The sequence below is a fragment of the Brassica napus genome, chromosome C5, assembly GCF_020379485.1.
Source record: "Brassica napus cultivar Da-Ae chromosome C5, Da-Ae, whole genome shotgun sequence".
Classification (NCBI taxonomy): domain Eukaryota; kingdom Viridiplantae; phylum Streptophyta; class Magnoliopsida; order Brassicales; family Brassicaceae; genus Brassica; species Brassica napus.
The window spans coordinates 25,176,023-25,200,623 of record NC_063448.1 but is presented as its reverse complement, the minus strand read 5'-3'; the positions used below and the strand labels follow the sequence as shown (position 1 = coordinate 25,200,623).

Below are 24,601 nucleotides of genomic sequence, written 5' to 3'. Positions count from 1 at the left end.
CGTACGTCCACATGTCACCGTCCATACTTACACAAATTAACACCCCTCTCCTTGTACATCATCTGTCCGTCCACATGGACATATATATTACAACATCAATAAATTAACAACCCTCTCCTTCTACATCATCTGTCCGTCCACATGTACATATATATTACAACCATACAACACAACATCAATCTTGGACGACATATTCACTCTCAAGTTATATGAACACAAGTTATTTTAATGTTTTGTAAACAATCCAAACAACGCATACAGAATAAAATAAAACACAACATCCTTATAAATAATAATCCGTTCAGTTAAACACCACATCTAAAATATTTGACCTTACAAAATACAAAATAAGCATTTTTTAATACAATACAACCACACCACAAAATACCCTATCCATTCATAACCAAAACAACAAGTCACCACAATCATCACATGTACAAAGGCAAGACCCAATACCTGTAAATCTCCATCGCATATTGCTTCCTATATATATCGACAAGGTCATCCGTCAGCCCAGCCATTCTTGGTATAGCCTCCCTCGTTGCATGAATTTCCATGAACTTGGCCGCCACTGGGCCACAGTTCCCACTGCAGAGGTTCTCGTACAATCCAACTACCCTCTCTACATGGAAAGGCACCAGCTGATGCTCCACAATAGCATGGGGAGGACACACCTTCTTCGCAAGATAAGGAAGCATTTCCGCAACTGGTGCCAATAATATAGCAACTTCCTCGACAGATTTCAAACCTGGCCTCGGATCCAGGACAAGAACATCCCATGTTGTCAGCCTTATGCAAAGCCCCACCCAGTGATTTCCGTCCCAAATCATCGGGGCGTAAAGTGTGTCTACATCGACACCCCACTGCTTCCCCTCCGTTGTTAGGAACTTTGTTACCCGTGAATCAGTCGCAACGAGGGTTTTGCGTCTCGCCGCTCTAAAAGACCGCCCCTTCCCTTGCAAATGGGCCGAAAACCATGGGGCAACGAACATCGCCCGGTTCGTTCTCAGCGTCTTCGCATGTAGACTACCCAGGTACTCTATCAGTATATCCATATGCTGAGGCACACAGAGATTTCAACACACATAGCAAGCCAAATAAAAATGTACATCGTCCCAATTCACAATTAAAGGACCAAAAACACATACCATGCTAGTCACCCATTTGCATGTTGTGGCAAGGTTAATGAAAAACTCGTTCTCCAAATCATATCCACGTGCATTTATATGCAACCTAGCAAAAACAAAACACCTTAGCTTCGACATATCTACACTGACCATCATAAACTACTATACGCTTACACTTTTAAGTTCGCCATTAGCACTCGTTCAAAGAAGGCATAATCGCAATCCTCAACCAATGGAATGATTTCAGGTACCATGTATTGATCCTTAGCCAACAACACCGCCGCCAACTCCCCTTCCTGTTCCACTGGCTCGTGTCTAGCTGTAACGCCACCATCGGATTTGTGACTTACATCCAATACAGTCTTCCCAGTCGACGGCTCCTCATCTGTTAGGTCTTCACCGAAACCATCAAATACATCAACCTGAGCATCAATAAACATGTACACCACACCCGCTTAAAACAAACAAGTTCACAACGCACACATTTATACGTAAAGCATAGTTTTGTCCACGTGTACGTAAAACATAACTTTGTCCACGTGTACGTGAAACATAACTTTGTCCACTTGTTCACGTTAACATACCTCGGTTTTTCTTTCGTCCTCCTCTTCTTTCGGATCCCCCCCCCCCCACCCTCAGTCTCTCCAGGCTTGCCGTCCTGCACAAAATCAATAGTCCATTCACACCACATTCAAAACTTGGTCCACATGTTCAAAAATTTTGTCCACATGTACGTAAGGCAAAACTTTCTCCACGTGTCAACGTTAACATACCTCAGTGTTTCTAGCGTCCTCCTCTATCGTAGGATCACCCAGCCCACCCTCACTCTCACCAGGCCTGCCCTCCTGCACAATAGCAAATGTTTGTTCACATGTTAGCACCCATGGAAACTCGTCCATATGGACACAATAAATGATGTCCACGTCACCAAACCTCGTCCTCTGTTTCATCCCCGTCGCTGCTTTGAACATCTACCCCCTCAGTCTTCGCCGCCTGCACACCAGTTAGCCACACACACAGTTCACCCAACTTCACCAAAAAAAAACATGCATACACACCTAACGGTGGGTATCCACGTCGACATCTATATAACCTTGTACAAAACCGCATACCTCGACGTCTGTGCCTTCAAAACCCACTCCCTCGGAAATACCCTTTCCTTCGGTTTCGCCATGCTGTCCCTCATGCACATTTGTCGTTTCCTGTCAAAACACAAACATGTTTACTCACCACTATATAACTGCAATAAGGCAGGTTAGCAGCAACCTACCTCAGCTTGGTTGTGGCCACCATCAACACCGACATCTTTCACAACCTCCCCAACCAATGCATTTAAATTTGCAAGTCCCTACATGTACACTTTCAGTCAGCTTCCATCGTATAGGTTAATTATGCACTATGTTTCGTCTACTTACATTAGGGTCTAACCCCTCGCCTGATCCTCCATAATCCTTTCTCTCTCCATCAACGCTGCTTCCCTGATCATCGAGTTCAACACAAATACAAAACCATTAACATCTTGCTACAAGCCTAAATACTAATCAAATAACTACAAGATCAACTGACTACCCAAAACATACCTCCTCCTCAGTGACGAAGTAAGTTTGCGAGGTCAAGGCACGATACAAAAAATTATCACCACTTTCTGGTTCGACCCACTGCAACAGCACCCCATCGCCTTCTTTCAACCTTACTAACAAAGTCGGGCGCTCCTCCGATGATGTCCTCCCACTTTGTTGTGGTGAAACCTCGCGTTGTTCAACCACCCTACTGTTGTTTTTAACAGGGTCACCAACAACGCCCCCATCACTGTTTAACTCATCCATGTCAGCCCTAGCCCCTTCGTCCTCGCTACCTAAATCCAAGCCTTCACCACGGTCGGCGAGTGTTCTCTTCTCTCTCCTTCTAACACTCCCTAAATTTTTCGCACCATTCTTCCCTTTCACGAAAGTCTTCCACTTCTCCAACTGCCTCCCTGTTTTTCAACCACCACTTTCAGCCTCAACACCTCTGTGCCCAGTTCTTCCACCCGCGCTACCATCCTAGAGTGTTCTTCCGCATCCACCAGGCTTCCACGCGTAAAATAGCCACTGAGCTGTCTCTGTTTTAGAACTGGTCCTGCTGTAACCCCACCAACAGCTTTCCCCTTTCGCTTTTTGTCATTTTTCACGCGGTAAACAAAAAAAGGTTCGCCAGCATCGCCACCGCCCCAGTCAGACTTGCTAAAAACATGCCCTTCCCTAATCAGGCCATTCAAATAGTCCACCTTCTTGTCATATTTCTCGTCATCCCAAACTCCCCACTGCTCCTCATGTGTCCCAGTAATCTCCATCATGTGCTGTACGAGCAGCTGCAAAATTAACATTATCCGAATTAGTCAACTATTTGTCCACGTGTATGCAACTAATACATTGTACACAAGCACATGTACATCAGAAGACACGTCCACAAAACTGCCTAACTACCCACAAACAAAAAATAACTGCAGCAAATGTCCAAACCAAAAACAAAAAGAATGAGCGCGTCAGTGTTTACGCTTACCCCAGGATCATGTTCAGCTTTCCGCAAATCATAGACAGTCAATCCTGCGTGCTGAGGCAAGAACTTCCCCGGATAATTCAACAGCGTGACACTATCATCGCCACCAGCCTGGATAGGAAGTTGCGGGATTGCCTCGAAAGCCACCAACTGCAGTGCCTGGGGGAAACCCAATAACCTGATACTCTTTTGTCGTAGCTTCTTACAAAACTCTCCATTGGGGTCCTCACACTTTCCCATTTCCTTCGGGCCTTGTTTCATCGGCCGGATTGCCCACAGAAATGACTCCCTCCCCCACTGGAAAGCAAAAAACTTCTTCAGATTCTTCCCCAAATTCACATGCTTGAGACTAGGCTTTGGTTTTTGCGACGTTGGTACCAGCACTCCATCAACAATAATAATCAAACACAACCTCAGTTTGCGCCAACCAGGCATCAGCGCATCTTCTAAGACCATCCTCACAAGATCTTCAACTAGGACATCGCGGTCCGTACCAATCAATTTCTCCCAGTACGCGTAGTTCTCCTCCGTAGGAGACAACTCGTAGTCGATGCTATAGCCTTCTTCAAACTCACCACAGGGCAAACCTGTTACTTCACCAAACTCCACCAACGAGAACCTTAATGGTTTCCCTCCAAAGACAGGCCACATTTCGTACTTCTTCTTCATTACAACTTGCCTGGTCAACATCCCATGAACCACTTTCCCCGCTAACAACCGCCGGACGGGCAAACTAAAAAGCCTCCCGAAGCAAGAGTCCAGTAATTGCGCCATCTCCACCTTCTCGTTCAGCGCGTCCCTAACACAGAGCAAATGGTCTGTGGTTGACTATGTGTTAACACTCTCACTAGGGAAGCGGTCTGTTTCAAAAAGCCTCTCAGGTAGACTTTCCTTCACATCCTACACCTGTGCCAGATCTTTCACGTGCAAAATAAGAGTGCTCAGTAAAACCGGAGATCCAAACCAGAAAACGGCGAAACAGCGGAGGAGATAATTGAGACTACGTTGTCTTGCGCTCACGCTTGCCTCACCCTTGTCTTGCCCACGTCGACCCCGCCGCATCGACATCGCGCCCACCGTTAACTGTTTCCGCCGAAAATCGCTCTTTCAATCGCCTTTAGGGTTTCTCCTCGGTTAAAGAGACAGAAAGAGTAAAACTAAATATTTAACAAATTAACTGCAATATTATATTTTTGCTTCCCACCGGGCCCGCCTGCGAATTTTTAAATTCAAAATTCAAAAGCCCAACTAAACATCGAAACAGAAAAACAGAATCCAAGCCCCCTAGTTACGGTTTCGTTGAGGGCAAGTTGAGTAATTACCCACAACAACTGCCCCACTAGCAATAACTGCCTTTCCATGTTACAATAACTTGGAAACTGCCTTTCTATGTAAATAACTCTAAAACAAAATCTGAAGATTGGCTTCAGTGTTTTATTCTAAAATATAGTTACGGCATAAGTATGCATTATCTATTCTATTAAAACTAAAGTACAAAATAATGCTTATCATTTATTATTTTCGTTTAAGTGTTTTATTACATTTTTTTACGTTTCTTTTTCACTCTTCCAAATTACTTCATTAATTATATTTACCATAATAATTCAAATGTCATTTATTTTACGTTTTAACCATAATAATTTCATGTATCATTTAAAAAAATTGATCCATTAGTAAAAAGAATTCAAACCGGTTAACAAAATTGTTTTTATTTGTTTACATAATCAGTTAGACATGGGCATTCAGATATAAATCAGTTTTTACAGGTATTAGGTTTTTGGATTTTAAAACTAAACTATGTTCGGATATTAGAAATTTTTGGACAGGGTTCAAACCTAAAAAAATCTAAATAACCTATATCTTCTGGGTGAGTTTTTAGGAATCTAAAAATATCTAAATAACCTATATATTTAAAAATGTCAATAAACAATTTATAAAATCGTAAAAACCAACACTCGCACGGACGTGAGGATCAAACTCTAGCTTCAAAATTAAAATAACAGTACATAAGACTTTAACTCTATAGCTATTGGTATTTATTTATAATATTAAATTACATAAATTTAACCAAGGACAATCATCAAATGGCAAAGAGATATTTATTTACTAAATAAATATTTCTCATTGACTAACAAATGTATGATATTAATATTAAAAGAAAAAAAATGGAACAATAGCATGGTGCAATATTTCTTGAAATATATGAAAATGAAATGGAAAAAATAAATTGGTGTACTGGTCCCTTTAAAAAAGATATAAAAACAAGAAATAGAAACAAATTTCGAGAAGCAACAGGTCAAAATCAAGAATGGCTTCCGTTAAAAAATAAATTATCGCCAATTGGACCGTATCACTAGAGTTTGATTTCACGAGACCGCAAAAGCTATTCAAATGGATGATGAATGGTGGAATGATTGTATTCATGTAATCTTTGAATATCATAGCCCGTCAGTTTTTATTTTAAAAGTATGATAAATTAATATAAATTTTTAATTTTGGAAATACCTGATGCTTTAAAGCTCCGAACACACCCCCTCACTGATCTCGACAGACTGGATCGACTTTTGGAGGCAGACACATTTCAACCGATGATGGCTACTATCCAGGTTCTAGACTAGATCAGAATATCGAATCTGAGACGGTTACTGAGAATAATTATGACAATGTGAATCAGGAAGATGATTCTGATGCACCTTCAAGAAACCAAAACGATTCACCGTCTTCCTACAATCATCGTTCCAAACGGGTGTATGGAAACACTTTGCGTAGTTCATCTTCAACATGTAAAAAGAGAACAACAAATGTTTCTTATGACTTTGTGACAAATAAATCCTACATGAAAAGAACAGAACTTTATGAATGAGCCAAAGATAACAAGCTTGAATGTGCAGTTGCCTCATTGCAAACACTCCCTAGTCTTCAATATGACTCTTCATTATATTGGGGAGCAGTTACTATGCTTCAAACTAATGAGAAACATGTACGTGTTTATCTTACACTACCCGATGACGATGCTCGAATTAAGTATCTCTAAAGGATGAAAAGAATAGACCGAGAAGCTGAATAATAAAATTTAAAAAGTATTCCACTTGAATAATTTTCTTTTGTTGTATTTTAATAAATATCTCTTTTTGAAAAAAAAAATGATGTTATTTATTTATTAAACAATATTAGTTTCTTCTTAAAATTTGTTTTGTTAAAAAGGAAGCATTTTACCGAATTCTTGAAGATGATGAAGCAGAAGATGGAAGCATCAATTTTGGAGAATCATTCATCGATCCTTATTCCGTGAGTATAGAAAGGAAACATATGAACTTGGGTCTAGAACGCAGACGAAGATACGTATATGAATTAATTCATGGTCACAAGGTACAATGCTACAATTTAACTCGAATGTATACATGGGTATACATTCAGTATTGTGAAAAGCTTAGGGATGATTATCAGTTGAAAGAGGCCGATAATGTAAGAATCCAGGAAATTGTTGCAATATTCCTTAACATATTTTCTCAAAATACAACTCAGAGGTATGTTGGGAAGATATTTGTCCATTCACAAGAAACCATAAGCAGAAAATTCCATGAAGTGTTAAGTGCTCTCGAAAAAATGGCAGTTCATTTTCTTAGACCTGGTCCAGATGAGCTCACACTCATCAAAAGTTACAATCCAACAGAACAGTGCAATCAACAGAACACATGTTATCCTCTTCGACCTGGATTTCTTACTCCATATATAGGGCAAGGATATCATCCTAGCCAATAAGATGGAGCTATTCAGCCTAGTAGCTATAAATAAATTTGAACAAACAACATTCTTCACTCCGATCTGTTATTGAAATGACTATTGGTGTGTGGAAGGGAAAATGACAGGTTTTAAGAGCGAAGCCAAGGTACAACATACATATTCAAAGAAGAGTTATTGCAGTAATAATTACGCTACATAATTTTATAAGACTATCAAATTTAGGGGATATTGATTTTGATTCAGACTATACAGATGGTAATGCACCAACTTAAGACTCTGATTCAGATGAAGACGAAGAACATATAAAAGTCATGCACACTATATGGAAGTCATTCAAAATCAAATTTCTGCATCTTTATGGGATTCACGATAATTTTATTTTATATTTGCAGTTTTTATTTAAAACAATTTTATTAAATAAGTTTATGTGTACGTGTTTTGATGATAGTATTTTATTTTTAAATTTTTCAGAATAACCATTTTATTATCAATGATATTTTCATTTTATTAATTTTATATCAAAAATTAAAAACTAAAACCAAAATCTTAAACAACTATTCATGTTTCTCAAAAAACAAAAGAAATACTGCAAATCAAAAATTAAAAACCAAATAGCTAAAAACCGGAAACAAAAAAAACACAAAATCCAAAATCTAAAAACTAAGAAAACAATCATCACCTAATATTAATTAGGAAAAATGATAGCCAACTACCTAAAGTATCGGTCACCACATGGTTGACCATGCAAAGTAAAGAAATGCCCACTCAACTTTACGAAGTAAATGTTATGCATACTTTCATCTCTGAACTTTATGTTGTTATGTAGCCAACATCATTAGTTTAATTTAATTAGTAAGAAATCGCCACGTGGACGTCAAAGATGGTAACACCGTATGATTAGCTGTTTGGTTAGTTCTAAAACTGACCTACCTGACCCAAATTAAAATAAAAACCGACCCAGTCGTTTGTTCTCTTCATCTCCATTACTACAGCCCCATTTTCCCACCTTCTGCTGCTTCAATTCCATATGAAGGAAATTGACAGTGACAATTAGTTCACTTATCTGTTTCTTGTTTTCATGGGTTTCATCTCTTGCTTCAAGCAAAGCCCTCTTTGGCCAACCATTAACTTCTTCTTCATCAAGTCACTCGCAGTAAGAACAATGCTTATTCCCTTCTTCCTTATGAAACAACAAAACATGTTACAACTGATATCACTCAAATTCGATACAACTAATTGTGGGAACCGAAATTCGCACTGTCGATTTCCGCTTAAATTAGGAAAGATAGGAAACCCTAAATTTCCCAGAGGTCTCGTATATCAGCTAAACCACATGCCAAGCAATCAGAACACGAACGTTTAGATGATAAATAAATATATGGAATCGAAAAGAGAGCAAGAAAGATTTTTATTCCGAATTCGCGTTTGAGCGTAACAACAACGTAAGAGCCTTCGGCCACGAGAGCTGTCAGCGAGATTCCTAGTTCTAGCAACCTAGAACTTGAAAACCTAGTTGAGTCGCAGCTCGAATAACAAAAACGAAAAAATACCTAAATTGCTCTAAGTATTGCTCTGGGTAATAATTCTTGTTTTTCTCCCCCCTTCAGCCTCGATCACCTTATATACCTCCTCTAAGGCGGTTTACCTTTTTCCCTTTCTGTCCCCGGTCGAGTTTATCGCTTCGCAGAAATATTCCATTTCCCTTCGATCTTGGTATTTATCTTCGGAAACTTGACATTTATCTTCGGAAACTTGACATTTATCTTTTCCTGCATAACAAAAGATAAACCGTCATAACGATTGGGCTTGATTTCTATAAAATCGTTATGAGCTCTTAGCCGCGTTCTGGCCCCTTTTGGGCCGTTTTCCGACTTAGTCGTTTTTACGATTTTATACAGAGAGAGCTTCTGAAACGACGTCGAATTCAAGGAACATTCCAATTCCTCATATAGCATAGGCAATTCGAGGTGTTTAGTTAACCGTTGCCGTTTTATACGATCAATCCGAATGTCCTTCGAGAAAAGACGAGTTCCCGCGGTTTTTAAATCGTAAAGTTCAAACGATGCCTCCGATCGAAACGAAACAAGAATGATTTCGATGCAGTTTCGGGGGAGGAGTTACGAGGACGAGGCGAAGACGGGTTTCGGCTGATCCAGCTTGGCCGTTCGCCGAACTAGACTGGCCGAGCTGAATCCGTCTTGGGTCCAGCTCGGCCATTCGCCGAACTAGACTGGTCGAGCTGAATCCATCTTAGGTCCAGCTCGGCGAATGGCCGAGCTGAATCCGCAGTTGATCCAGATCGGCGAACAGCCCAGCTGAATCCGTCTCGGGTCCAGCTCGGCGAACGGCCGAGCTGTATCCACGGTTGATCCAGCTCGACCGTTCGCCGAACTGGACTGGTCCAGGGTTCGTCTTTCTTTGAAACTTTCGTTCATGAGCTTTTACCGAGAATTTGTCGAGAAGGTTTCCGCGAGAAAATGTGATTTTAGACGTTGGTTTCGAGATAACTGTTTTTGACCCCAACAGTTATCCTCCCAGCTCGTAAGCTTCGAGTTTGAATCTTACGGGTGAGTGATGGCGTTAATCGGAATCTGCGGTTAGAATTGCTTTTTCCCGAAAGATTTCTTCTGATTATTTTAATGCGGAAAAATCACTTCAACTCTTGATTTCCTATAAGTAGTGTTCTCTCTTCTTCATTCTCTCCACATTCTCTCAATTTCTCAAGTCCCCTTTGCACTTTCTCTCAAAAAACTTTCTCCACCAAGATGTCTTCTTCCAGCAATGTCCAGATGGACGGTGATGTCGAGATGAGCGACGCCACCGTTGCAAGTCCGTCGGTTCTTCCCGTCGCCAGGGCGGTTCCAGCTCACATTGCGGAGTTTCTCTCTTTCCAAAGCGAGATGGCCCGCTGCGAGGCTGAGAAGACGGCGATCCCCACATGCGACGTATCGCCAAGACCTGAGGTTCCTGTCGAGGCCCCGACTTTCGATGCCCTCCCCGTGAGTGACGCTGTCCCTGCCGGTGAGGCGGTCGCCGAGAACATGCTGGCGCCCGATGCTAAAGTCCAGCCGTCGGGCTCCTCCATGAGTTCGGTTCGTGTTGTCGAGGGCAAACCAGCTCCGGAGTCGATGCCTCCTCCAGCCAAGAGATCGATCGTTGTAGGACTCTCTGCTCCAAGCGCTGCTCCGGCTGTCATGCCCAAGAGTTGCAAGAGGCCGAGCGCTAACCTGGATGCGGCTAAGAAGAGGAAATGCGTTGAGGCCGGCCCTTTGCCTACAAGGGCGTCTGGTTTGGGTTCGGCGTCTCGTCATCGCGCTAAGGTTTGTTTTGAGCGAAAACTTCTCTCTTTCTTAACACGTACGAGTCGATCGTTTTTTGATCACCTTTTTTGTCTTTTAGTTCGTCTCGTTGATTGACGGGATGATCAGCGAGTGTGGGTTGGAGGTTGAGCGTCCTGCTAAGGAGTTAGAGGAGTCGCGAGAAAAGTCATCGCAGCTTGAAGGGAAGTTGAAGGTGATCGAGGACGCTCATTTCCTCGAGGCAGCTCGGTTCAAGTCTCGGATCGGCGAGCTTGAGCGGGATCTTGGAAAGACTGCGAGTTACTTGCTCAAGGCAAAGGAGGCGAAGACGGCTAAGTCCTCGAAGCTGCGTCAGCTGAAGCGTAAGATCAAGAGCGGAGAGGAATCGTCGGTTAGTGCGATTGGAGAGGCCAAGGAGGCCATGCGTGCCAAGTTCCAGATCCGCCTGTTGAGGATCTCCGGTTTCCTTGATTCCTTGGCAGACGTTTACGTTAGGGATTTGGCCTTGGCAGGAGTCAAGGGAGGGACGAACGAGGTCGGTGAAGCGCCTCAGTCTCCACGAGTCGAAGGGGCCATGCATCCCGTTCGTAGAGGAGAGCTGGTAGGTGCGGAAGGAGACTTTGATCTGATCCTCGCAGACCTGAAGTCCGAGTATGTTCTTCCCTCCTGCTCAAGTGAGCCCGTTGGTCAGGATCTCGTTGTCGGGTACGCAGGAGGAAGCGTGGCTCTGAACCCGGAAGGGGTGGTTGGCGAAGATGAGGCTCCGCGTGCGGAGGATGATTGAGCTTGCAATCTCGAGTGGGACTTTTGTCTTATGTTTTTTGTTCCGGCCAAGTGTGGCCGTGTTTTTATTTTGGGACTGGCCGCTTGTGGCTTTGAATCCCCGTCGCTTCTGCAACTTTTAAATGAAACTTAGTTTTTGCGTTTTTAAGATCTTTATGGAGTATTTATATGGGTGTAGAGGGAAGACTACGAGTTGTCATCTCGAAGGCTAACTCTGTGTGAACTGCTATATTCGTGATCATTTTCGAGAGTTTTCCGCAGTGCGTGAACTTGCGGGATTTCTGAAGACGCTCGAATATTAACCAAGAGGCAAATTTTGGGATCTCGTATCAGGGTGTTTGATACTATGCCAAGAGATGTTAGAGACCAGTGTGCTGGGTTTAGGGTAAGACCTAAGTCTAATCACGGCTTTAGGTGGTGCGATGACTACTTCGACTTACGTTTCCTGTATCGTTTTCGACCTAATTTCGTCCCACTTTAAAGTCTGCGATATGTTTTCGGCTTACGTTACTTGTATGGTAGGAATCGAGCATCTCATCGAGGACAATTTTTAAGTCTCCCGAAAGTGCTGACCAAAATTTCAGATTTTTTATATAGCGCTATTACCTTTGTGTTGGGTGTTCGAGAGCTATCTCTACGAGATGGCTTAGTTTGCTTAGGACGTTGAGAATTTGTTGTGATCAGCAACAAACTTATCTGTAGATATTGTGGTTTTATATTCTTTGCGAAGGATTCGTGTTAAGGAGTGTGTGTTTTATAATCGTGGATGGACTGTTTTAAGAGCGAGGGTTCCCTTTCGGAGAGTTCTTGGATAAAAGGTCCCTCGGGCGTTAGCGACGTCTCGCTTTGCCGAAGGTCGTTGTTTTTTTCAAGTGATGGAGTGTTGTGATGACATTTAGGATTTCAAGATGTTTTCCGCTATGTTAAAAAGGAGTTTCAAAAATGTCGAGTCTGGGATTGGACATTTCAAAACAAAAATCTTGTTTTTGGAGGTATGCGAGTATACATATACGTACCTACTCCCCCTCCCCCCCCCCCATTTTTAATGAGGGGGGATAGCTGAGCTCGTCGTATGACGAATTGCCTACGTACCCTCTTCAGGGATCAAGCCGTCTCGTAGTTCAGTGCAAAGTGCTGCTTAGTGGTAGTATTTCTTAAGGTGCATAGCGTTCCAAGTTCTTGGAATTTTGACGTCCTGCATATTTGCAATTTCGTACGCGCCTGGTCGGACTACTTTTATGATTTTGTAAGGCCCTTCCTAGTTGGTTCCGAGTTTTCCCGCATTTCGCTCGGCGGTGTTTTGGAAAACTTTTCGTAAGACTAAGTCGCCTTTTTTTAATTTGCGTCTGCGTACGTTAGTGTTGTAGTACTTTACGGCCGCTTGTTGATAGTTTTGGTCCCGTAGTTCATTGATTAGATCGAGTTCGTCCAGTAACATTAGATTGTTCGAATCTTCTCGTTCCGGGAGTAATCTTCTGCGTACCCCAGGGAATTCTACTTCTGCTGGGATCATACATTCGCTTTCGTAGACAAGAGCAAATGGAGTTTCTCCCGTGGCATGTCTTGGAGTCGTGCGATGTGACCATAAGACTCTTTCGAGTTCTTCGGCCCATCTACCCTTTTTAGCGTCCAATCGTTTCTTAAGCCCATCGAGGATGGTCTTGTTAATCGTTTCGGCTTGGCTGTTGCATTGCGGGTATCTGGGAGTCGATTTGGTCAGTTGTATCTTCCATTTTTCGCAGAAGGCCTCGAACCTGGTCGAAATAAATTGGGATCCGTTGTCGGTTACGATTTCGTACGGGATGCCATGTCTACAGAGGATGTTTCTCCACATGAAGCTTTCGACTTGGGCGTCTTTGATGCTTGTGTAGGAATCGGCTTCGACCCATTTTGAGAAAAAATCTGTCAAAACTAACAAGAATCGTTTTTGCTTTGACATGTGCATGGGTCCGACTATGTCCATCGACCATCGCATGAATAGATATGGGGCAGAAATCGATGAGAGAACTTCTGCCGTCTGATGAATGGTAGGAGCATGCCTCTGGCACTTCTCCCATTTTTAAGGAAAATTCTCGCAATCTTTGAGCATTGTCGGCCAAAAGTGTCTGTGGCGTTTGATTTTGATCGCGAGCGATCTTCTTCCCGAATGGTTTCCGCATGATCTAGAGTGGACTTCTTCCATTATCCCTTGTGGTTTCTCCCCTTCTACGCAGGTCATGAGTGGCCCGGAAAATCTCCACTTGTAGAGTTCTCCTTCCACCAAGACGTATTGCGCGGATTGGGTTTTAATCTTTCGGGCTGCCCATTTTTCCGCTGGGAGTTTCCCGTCGGCGAGGTATGCGAGGATTGTTTATGTCCAAGGTTTGTCGAATCCATACTTAGATTGTTCTAGATCCTTCGTTGTCTGGACATTGACTTCGTCTGGATCGCCGTCGGGTGACTCGATAAAGTTTATTATGACGGGTGGCCCGATGCTAGGGTGTTCTATAAATTCGACGGGAATCACCCTGCTCAGGCCTGGGTCCGAACTAGATGCCAAGGCGGCTAGGGCATCAGCCGGTGCGTTTTCGACACGAGGGATCCGGGTTAGAGCAAACTGGTCGAAGCCTTGAGCCAAGTTTTGAATGAGTTTTAAGTAGGCATCCATTCTCTCGTCCCTTGCTTCGTATTCCACGCTGTATTGACTTGCAATTAGCTGGGAATCGCAGTAGGCGTGAATATTACGTATTTTTAGACCGTGAGCCAATCGTAAACTCGCGATTAGGGCTTCGTACTCGGCTTCGTTGTTCGAAGCATGGAAAATCAGTCAGAACGATTGTTCCAGTACTTCTCCCGTTGGTGACGTGAGTCTGACCCCAACTCCGGACCCTTGTTTGGAAGAGGATCCGTCGACGTGGAGGATCCATGTTGAATCGGGCTCCTGGTTAGTCGTGCACCATGTAGGGAGTTCTACCAGGAAGTCGGCGAGCACCTGCGGTTTCGCGCAAGATTTTTCTCGGTACTCGATGTCGTACTCGCTTAGCTCGATTGCCCATTTTGCTAACCTTCCAGATTGACTGGGGCTATGCTGGATTATCCGTAGTGGGAACGAAGTAAGTACTACAATCGTATGGGACTGGAAATACGGCCTTAGCTTTCGTACGGACATTAAGACTGCGAGCCCGAGTTTTTCCATCATTGGATAACGTGTTTCTGCGTCGAGTAAATTTTTGCTTACGTAAAAGATGGGTTTTTGTTCGCTACATTCTTCTCGGATGAGGACGCCGCTTACAGCCGTGACTGATACCGCAATGTACATGAACAGTGGTTTTCCTTCTACTGGTTTTGCGAGCACCGGGGGAGTGGCCAAGTAGTGTTTCAGCTACTAGAAAGCTTTTTCGCACTCTTCGGTCCACTCGAATTTCTTATTTCCCTTCAAGGTGTCATAGAAAGGAAAACACTTATCCGTTGATCGTGAGATAAAGCGGTTGAGCGCTGCGACCCTTCCGGTCAATCTTTGTACCTCCCGCTTTGTTCGTGGGGATACCATTTCGATCAGTACGGTGATCTGTTTAGGGTTGGCCTCGATCCCATGGAAGGTGACGAGGTACCCCAGGAATTCTCCAGATGCTACCGCGAACCGACACTTAGCGGGGTTAAGTTTCATGTTGTGCAGGTTTAACCTTTCGAAGCACTCTTAGAGGTGAGTGATATGATCCCGTTCTTCGAGGGATTTGACGAGCATGTCATCAATGTACACCTCCATTGTCTTTCCGAGTTGTTCAGAGAACATACGATTGACGAGTCATTGATAAGTCACGCCGGCATTCTTAAGACCGAATGGCATCACCCTATAGCAGTAGGTTCCGCGGTCGGTTATGAATGCGGTTTTTTCCTGGTCGTCGGGGTTCATCATGATCTGATTATACCCGGAGAACGCGTCCATGAAGGATAGGAGTTTGTTCCCTGTCGTTGCTTCGCCCAAGCGATCGATGTGCGGCAATAGGAAGCTGTCATTTGGACACGCCTTATTGAGGTCCGTTAAATCGACGCATACTCGCAACTTTCTGTTTATCTTTTTTACAACGACTGGGTTAGCGAGCCAGTTAGGATACCTAACTTCCGTTATGGATCCGACTTTGAGAAGTTTTTCGACTTCGTCGTTGACTACGCCATCGCGCTCGGGTCCCAGCTTTCGTCTCTTTTGCTTGATAAGTTTGAAAGTTGGGTCGACATTGAGTTCGTGGCACGTGATGTTTATATCAATCCCCGGCATATCCTCTGCGGCCGACGCGAACGTGTTCAAATTCTTTTTCAGACAGACTATAAGCACAATTTTCAGATATTCGCTCAGGTTCGCGCCGATTTTGACACAGCGATCTGGGAATACTTCGTCTAAGCATACCGAGACAACAAGCTCCCAGGTTGGTTCGCTTTTTCCCTCCAAGACTTCGGCTACTCGTGATTGCCAAAAGACCTCAGTTTCCCCTTTTATAGTGAGTTGTCCACGGCGGATGATTTCTTTTTTTTTAGGTGTTTCCTCCGCTAAGGGGTTCTTTCGCTTTAATTCTGCGGCAAAGCATACTTGCGAGATTCTCCGATCTCCCCAGATGGTCTCAATTCCGCGAGGGGTTGAGACACATGTGGTATGTCAACGGGACTGCTTGCATTGAATTCAGCCATGGAGTTCCTACGATCGCGTTATACGAAGCAGGTCGATCGATGATCAAGAACTCCACGATTTTCGTCATGCTGCCGGCTTTAACCGAGAGGCTGATTGTGCCGAGAGTCATGGTTGCCTCCCCTGAAAGTCCTACTACTGGGTTCGGATCTTCCGCATTTTCAGATGGGCAGATTCCCATTCTTTCGAGGGTGCTTTTGAAGATGATATCGGCCGAGCTTCCAGTGTCGACCAATATCCTCGTGATATCGATATTCTGGATTGTCAGCTCAACGAAAAGGAGATCATTGGGAGGTTTGACCGGATCGGCCATTGCTCTCTCCATGAAGGAGATAACATCGCTCCTTGTTCGATCGGACATGCCGTGCGTAAGTCGTCTAGTGGTTTTTTGAGTTAGATAATTTGTTTCCCCTTCCTTCTAGCGCCAAACTGTGGGAACCAAAATTCGCACTGTCGATTTCCGTTTAAATTAGGAAAGATAGGAAACCCTAAATTTCCCAAAGGTCCCGGATATCTGCTAAACCACACGCCAAGCAATCAGAACACGAAAGTTTAAACGACAAATAAATATATGGAATCGAAAAGAGAGCAAGAAAGATTTTTATTCCGAATTCGGGTTTGAGCGTAACAACAAGGTACGAGCCTTCGGCCACGAGAGCTGTCGGCGATATTCCTAGTTCTAGCAACTTAAGACTTGAAAACCTAGTTGAGTCGCAGCTCGAATAACAAAAACGAAAAAAATGCCTAAATTGCTCTAAGTATTGCTCTGGGTGATAATTCTTGTTTTTCTCCCCCCTTAAGCCTCGATCTCCTTATATACTTCCTCTAAGGAGGTTTACCTTTTTCCCTTACTGTCCCCGGTCGAGTTTATCGCTTCGCTGAAATATTTCATTTCCCTTCGATCTTGGTATTTATCTTCGGAAACTTGACATTTATCTTTTCATGCATAACAAAAGATAAACCATCATAACGATTGGGATTGATTTCTATAAAATCGTAAGTGGGATCTTAGTCGGGTTCTGGCCCCTTATGGGCCGTTTTCTGACTTAGTCGTTTTTACGATTTTATATAGAGAGCGCTTCCGAAACGACGTCGAATTCAAGGAACATTCCAATTCCTCGTATAGCGTAGGCAATTCAAGGTGTTTAGTTGACCGTTGCCGTTTTATATGATCAATCTGAATGTCCTTCGAGAAAAGACGAGTTCCCGCGGTTTATAAATCCTAAAGTTCCAATGATGCCTCCGAGAAAAGATGAGTTCGATGCAGTTTTGGGAGAGGAGTTACGAGGACGAGGCGAAGACGGGTTTCGGTTGATCCAGCTCAGCCGTTCGCCGTACTGGGCTGGTCCAGCTCGGCGAACGGCCGAGCTGAATCCGTCTTGGGTCCAGCTCGGCCGTTCGCCGAGCTGAATCTGTGCTGAGTCCAGCTCGGCCGTTCGCCGAATTGGACTGGTCCGGGGTTCGTCTTTCCTTGAAACTTTCGTTCAAGAGCTTTTACCGAGAATGTGTCGAGAAGGTTTCCGCGAGAAAATGTGATTTTAGACGTTGATTTTGAGATAACCGTTTTTGACCCCAACACTAATAAGTTGTCGATCGATGAACCTTCCAGGGAGCGTTACGCACGGACTTGACGTGTTCACTAGGTTTAACTAAATCAGCTTCCGCTTGTTTCTAACAATCCTAGCACAATCTAAACTAATTCAAACAGAGAACTAAACTTCCGCTTGCGCCCTAATATCTATAGGCAAGGTTCTAGTTAGAGAACACATGCATTAAGAACAGTTTAATTGATGGATATCTTAATACTTAGCAATTCTATATTTTGGGCTAATCCCTCATGAATATCTAAAATATCTAACAAGGAGAACTACTCAGACATGACTAAGCAATCTCTGTGTCGATCGATTATCATCCTCTATCATCGATCGCTAGGCTGGTCGATGGTCAGCTACGATTCCTTATCATTTTATCTCCAAAATGCAAAAAAATCACCACGGCTCTCCAAATCACTCCAAAACCTGAAAAAATACTGAAAAGACTCCAAACAACTGTAAAGTATTTAAAAACACATATATACCATGGCTAAAAATGAGTAAAATTCATGGTATATCAACAACCCATCCCATTACTGGTAAAACATCCCAAAAACCATTTGTTCGATATAACCTTCTATAATTCGCACCCAAAGAACCTTCGGCCTAAATTCTTTTATGTCCAAGCTGTGAAAACATTTTATGGCAACCGACAAGCACAAAATTTGTGACCACCATAACCTTTGTTCCTACTGTTTCTTGATGACCCCGATTTTAGATCTATTTATCAAACAACCGGTCAATTACTCACATCTCATCTCACAATCGAGCAAAAACAAAACATCTCTCTAATGGGTTCAGTGAATCTTACCAGTTTAGCTCTATGGAATGGTGTCTCTTTACTTTGATTTGTTTTGATTTTGGGTCTCTGGTTTTCTTCGATGTTGAGGATGAAGAAGAATGAAGCAACCGGTTCAGATCATATTTGATTGGGTTGTATCGGATTTTTTTTCAAAAAATTTGGGTTGATGTCGGGTTTTAATTGTGGCTCAAAAACACTCTTCTCTTAAAAATGGGCTGAGTTTTATTTTAATTTGGGTCATGTGGGTCGGTTTTCAACTAACCAAATGGCTAATCACACGGTGTTACCATCTCCGACGTCCATGTGACGATTTCCTACTAATTAAATTAAGCTAATAATGTTGGCTACATAACAACATAAAGTTCAGGGATGTTAGCATGCATACCATATACTTTGTGTAGTTTAATGTGTATTTCTTTACTTTACATGGTCAGCCATGTGGTGGCCAATATTTCAGGTAGCTATTATTTTTTCTAATAATTATTATTCTTCTTCTTGAGTCTTAATTAATACGCAAGTAATTTTAACGAAAGATTGGCTCACCAAACGTTCAAAGCACACGAATGTACTTTAACTTTGATAACTACATTTTTACCGGTTCTTTATCTGTGATCTGTGGCATTTAGTGAATCATGGTTTGTTCTTTAAGTGCGTTTTAGAGTATTTCTTTTTTTTTTTGATAAAATTTTATATTAATTAATCAAAGAATGAATGGACATTTACAAGGATAGTTTGTAAAACTAACTACTTAAAAAGGGGTAAGAAATCCGATCTCGCAAATCTCTTAGCATGTATAAACTTCTAGCCATCGATGAAGAAGCCCTGCCAACGTATGACTACCCTTGTAGTTCAGTGACAGAGTCCTATTATGGATGAGTTTGTCCATGCGCTTAACTATTGTCTCTGTCCTCAGTCAAGCTCCTTGATGTCGTCTAGAATTCCTTTCTCTCGAAGTGAAATATATAACAGTCTGGAAGACGAGCTTCAAAAGGATAGTGCCCAGCTTATTTCGACGCGGTCGTAGCAAAGATGTCACCGTAGAAGACCAATCCGATTAGCCGTTAAGGTGATCCATATAGTGAGCGTGACAGGGCAGGCAAAGTACAAATGCTCCCTACTTTCATCCCTCTCCCCACAAAACATACACCCCTGAGTGATCCCCCACTGTCTCATACGAACACCCGTAGATAATCTATCCTTGAAAGTCAACCATACTATGAAAGCTTGTCGAGGTACACCCACTACAAGAAAACACAGTTTTAGCAAGGAAATTTAACGAGGAAAACTATTCCTCGTGAAATTACGATGACTTAACGATGAAATTGCGAGGAAATAAAGTTTCGTCGTAATGGCCTTGTAAAATACCGAGTAAAGATTTTCCTTGTAAAATCGTCGTAAGTTAACGTGGTTTTTCCGAGAAAAATGTGTTTCGTCGCAAATTCGTCGTAATTTTAGCATGATTTTTACGAGGAAATAACTTACGAGGAAAGAACGAGAAATCCACCAACTTAACACGTTTTTTTTGCCACCAACCTAATTTTTCGTCGTAAATTCCTAGCAAAATTCAACTACCAGATTCGAAAATTTTCTATATATATGGAGGTTTGAACATAATTTTAAGCACACCAACAAGAAAAAAAAAAGTGAAAAAAATGTCGGGCTTGGGAAATATTTTCGAGTTGCGGAGGTGGATGTATATGCATAGAGATGCTAACGGGAGAGTGACGAAAGAATATCTTGCTGGGTCGGAGCGTTTTATGCATCAAGCAGATTCTACACCGCTCGCCCAAGAAAGCAGTAAAATATTCTGTCCTTGTAGGAAATGTAACAATTCAAAGTTGGCAAATCGTGAAAATGTTTGGAAGCATTTAGTAAATAGAGGTTTCACGCCAAATTATTATATCTGGTTTCAACATGGAGAAGGTTATAGTTATGATCAGAATGAAGCTAGTAGTAGTAATAACAACTTTCAAGAAGAACCGGTTGATCATCAATTGCATAATGCACATAGTTACCATCAGGAGGATCAGCCGATGGTAGATTATGATAGGGTTCATGATATGGTAACTGATGCATTCGTAGCTCATGATGATGAAGATGAAGAACCTAACATAGATTCAAAAAAGTTTTATGAAATGTTAGATGCGGCAAATCAACCACTTTACAGTGGTTGTAGAGAAGGTCTCTCTAAATTGTCATTGGCTGCTAGAATGATGAATATTAAAACTGATCACAATCTACCTGAAAGTTGCATGAACGAATGTGCAGATTTATTTAAAGAGTATTTGCCGGAAGACAATGAGTCTGCTGATTCTTATTATGAGATTCAGAAACTGGTTTATAGTCTTGGGTTGCCTTCGGAGATGATAGATGTTTGCATCGACAACTGCATGATCTACTGGGGAGATGATGAGAAGTTGGAAGAATGTCGATTCTGCAAGAAACCACGATTCAAGCCGCAAGGAAGGGGACGTAATAGGGTACCGTACCAAAGGATGTGGTACCTACCAATTACAGATAGATTGAAAAGATTGTACCAATCGGAGCAGACTGCTGGAAAGATGAGGTGGCATGCCGAGCATACTCAGACGGATGGTGAGATGACTCATCCATCAGATGCAAGAGCCTGGAAACATTTTAACAAAGTACATCTGAATTTCGCTAGCAATAGCCGGAATGTGTACCTCGGATTATGCATAGATGGATTTAGTCCATTTGGAATGTCAGGGAGACAATATTCATTGTGGCCTGTCTTTCTTACGCCATACAACCTGCCACCGGAGATGTGCATGCAACGGGAGTTTTTATTCTTGACCATATTAATACCCGGTCCGAAGCATCCAAAAAGGTCACTTGATGTTTTCCTACAACCACTGATAAAAGAGTTGAAGGATTTGTGGTCAACAGGGGTGAGGACGTATGACTGCTCAACGAAGAAGAATTTTACGATGCGAGCTATGCTTTTGTGGACCATAAGTGACTTTCCTGCCTATGGGATGTTGTCTGGATGGACTACACATGGGAGATTAGCTTGTCCATATTGTAATGGAACGACAGATGCATTTCAACTGAAGAATGGTAGAAAGACAAGTTGGTTCGATTGTCACCGTCGATTTCTTCCAGTTGGCCATCCGTACCGAAGAAACAAGAATTTGTTTAGACACAAAAAGGTTGTGAGAGACACTCCTCCTCCATATCTAACTGGAGAACAAATTGAAGCGCAAATCGACTACTACGGAGCTAACGAAACAGTTCGCTGGGGTGGTAATTGGCATGTCCCTCGTAGTATGCCTGATTCTTACGGTGTTCATCACAACTGGCACAAGAAGAGTATATTTTGGGAGTTACCATATTGGAAGGATCTCCTTCTGCGCCACAACCTTGATGTGATGCATATAGAGAAGAATTTCTTTGAGAACATCATGAATACAATATTGAATGTCCCAGGGAAGACAAAAGACAACATAAAATCGAGGTTGGACTTGCCGGATATTTTCTCAAGAAGTGAGTTACATATAAAAAGCAATGGCCAAGTTCCCGTTCCAATTTTTAGATTGTCTTCAGAAAAAAAGTCGGTTTTGTTCAATTGGGTGGCATCAGAAGTGAAGTTCCCTGATGGGTATGTTTCAAATCTTTCAAGATGTGTTGAAAAGGGTCAAAAGTTCTCCGGGATGAAGAGTCATGATTGTCATGTCTTTATGCAACGACTTCTGCCATTTGCATTTGCGGAGCTACTTCCAACAAACGTACATGAACCACTTGCAGGTAGTTTACAATAGGACAATAATATTAAATTGGTTTAGTTTACAATAATAGTATTTGACTAACAATGTGTTTAATTGTTTTTGGAATAGGCATTGGAGCATTTTTCAGGGATTTGAGCACACGCACTCTTAAAGAAGAAGTCGTAGAACAGCTTCAGGAGAACATTCCTATCTTATTGTGCAACTTGGAGAAGATATTTCCTCCAGGCTTTTTTGACGTGATGGAGCATCTAGCTATCCACCTCCCATATGAGGCATTGCTTCGTGGACCGGTACATTACGGATGGATGTATCAGTACGAGCGAGCCATGAAATATTTGAAGGGAAAAGCAAAGAACCTCGCCAAAGTTGAAGGTTCTATAATTGCTGGAAGTTTGACAGAAGAAGTTTCTCACTTCACATCGTACTACTTTGCGTCAAAAGTACGTACACGAAGAAGAGCTCCAAGAAGATATGATGATGGTGGCGTTGCGCCCACATATGCAGTTGTTGGTGTTCCAGAAATCTTTAGCCAGATTGGACGACTTGGTGGGAAATCAAAACAGGTTTGGTGGTCGAGTGAAGAAGACGCTCATAGTGCACACACCTATATTCTACTCAATTGCGAGGATCCATTGATGCGTTATTTTGAAAGGTAACTTAAATTGAGTATACATTATATAATTGAGAGAGATTAATTCATGTAAAATGTGAATTTACAGCATGTTTGTTTCACAAGTCGAAGAAACATTTCCTGGTATATCCACAAGTGACGTAGACAAAAGAAAAGATCAACACTTTGTTAAGTGGTTGAAGAATCAGGTATTAATCAAATACTTTTAAAATTTTCATACATGAATGATTTGTATTTCAACGTTCTTTTTATTTTTAAATAGGTTGATTATGACGACGATGCAGATTATCCTAAGTGGTTACACGAAGTAATTCAATCTCCACTTGTAAAGGTCACCACATCACAGATGTATTTCACACGAGGCTATACTTTTCACACATATGAGTATGGTAAACAGCGGGCAACCAGTAACTATGGAATTTGTGTGAAAGGAGAAACAGATTTCTACGGAATCTTGACGGAGATTATTGAAGTCGAATTCCCAGGGATATTGAAGCTAAAATGCGTCCTCTTCAAGTGTGAATGGTTCGACCCCGTCGTCAATAGAGGTGTTCGATTGAACAAATTCGGTGTAGTAGATGTCAACGGTGGCCGGAGGTACAACAAATTCGAGCCCTTCATCTTAGCTTCACAAGCAGACCAAACCAATCATTATTGCATGTTTAGGTTGGTGAATTTAATGCGAGGTAGGCATCATATATTGAACATACGGGTTAGTTGTTCAAGAGAATGCTAGTTTAGCGAAGAAGTTTGAATTCTATAATAGTTCTTCTTGCATTCACCTTATAACCCGAGACCTAACACTTTTTTATTCATAACTTTAATCATTTAAAAAAAATATTATTTACTTTCCTGCATTTGAAAACAACAAAACAAACACTTTTTGTCATCTCAACTCTCTCAAAGATTTGTAATGTAGTCTTGATTTCTGTAGATTCAATTTCTTAATTGTAATTGTGATTTGTAGTAAGGTAGACACTTATCAGTAGACCTTGAGATGAAGCGATTGAGAGCCGCGATTCTGCCGGTTAGCCTTTGTGCTTCCCGTTTATTCTTTTGGGAGGCCATTTTGATTAGTGCTTTGAGATCGGTAAAAATCTACGCAGAATCACCATTTTTCATTTTTCTTTTTGTCTATCACCGAATTGGCGAGCCAGACAGGATATCTGACATATGTTATGGATCCGACCTTCCAAAGTCTTTCGACTTAATCGTTGACTGCAGTGGCGCGCTCTGGTCCCCACTTTCATCTTTTTTTTGTTTGACTGGTTTGAAAGTCGGATTGACATTAAGTTCAGGACACTGATAGACCATGGATTTGATCCACTTTTACCCATGGTTTATAAGTGTTTTAACTATTAACTATTATATTATAGAGTCTATTTAGAGTATTTATAGGATCAAGAGTGATTTGGAGATAAGTGATAATTTTGGAGTATTTTTGGGATATTTGGAGCAAGCACCCGAGATGACCATCGAGCTCAGCCATCGGTCGATATTAAAGAGGAATAATCGATCGATGTTCACATCTTGACATCGATCGACAGTGAAGCGCGCAGAAAGCCCATTTGGTCACAGCCGACTTGAAGCCCAAGTCTTCACCAATTTACAAGATTACCCCTGACGAGTTTTAACCTAATTATATAAGCTTTGCCAACATGTTAGAGGCAAAAGTGTGC

General features: G+C 42.1%; 2 protein-coding genes across 2 annotated transcripts; both read right to left on the bottom strand.

Moving 5' to 3' along the window:
* Window positions 1–263: 263 nt before the first annotated feature.
* Window positions 264–2,953, bottom strand: LOC111211225. Its single transcript, XM_022712189.2, has 10 exons — window positions 2,708–2,953; window positions 2,543–2,605; window positions 2,398–2,475; window positions 2,240–2,329; window positions 2,061–2,120; window positions 1,901–1,972; window positions 1,712–1,785; window positions 1,302–1,549; window positions 1,149–1,233; window positions 264–1,058 (listed from the first exon to the last, which is right to left on the bottom strand). Exons 1-8 carry the CDS (start codon window positions 2,951–2,953, stop codon window positions 1,516–1,518), a joined length of 717 nt encoding a protein of 238 aa, XP_022567910.2. The 3' UTR covers window positions 264–1,058; window positions 1,149–1,233; window positions 1,302–1,515.
* A 116-nt stretch (window positions 2,954–3,069) lies between these two features.
* On the bottom strand, window positions 3,070–4,812 carry LOC106351776. The gene is made up of 2 exons (XM_013791520.3): window positions 3,669–4,812; window positions 3,070–3,477 (listed from the first exon to the last, which is right to left on the bottom strand). Exons 1-2 carry the CDS (start codon window positions 4,437–4,439, stop codon window positions 3,070–3,072), a joined length of 1,179 nt encoding a protein of 392 aa, XP_013646974.1. The 5' UTR covers window positions 4,440–4,812.
* Window positions 4,813–24,601: the final 19,789 nt, after the last annotated feature.

Coding starts and splice junctions, on each gene's coding strand:
- LOC106351776 (XM_013791520.3), bottom strand. CDS start 4,439: ATGGCGCAATTACTGGACTCTTGCTTCGGGAGGCTTTTTAGTTTGCCC. Junction 3,478..3,668: donor AAGCTGAACATGATCCTGGG/GTAAGCGTAAAC, acceptor TTAATTTTGCAG/CTGCTCGTACAGCACATGAT.
- LOC111211225 (XM_022712189.2), bottom strand. CDS start 2,953: ATGGATGAGTTAAACAGTGATGGGGGCGTTGTTGGTGACCCTGTTAAA. Junction 2,476..2,542: donor GCGAGGGGTTAGACCCTAAT/GTAAGTAGACGA, acceptor GTGTACATGTAG/GGACTTGCAAATTTAAATGC. Junction 1,550..1,711: donor AGGACGAAAGAAAAACCGAG/GTATGTTAACGT, acceptor ATTGATGCTCAG/GTTGATGTATTTGATGGTTT.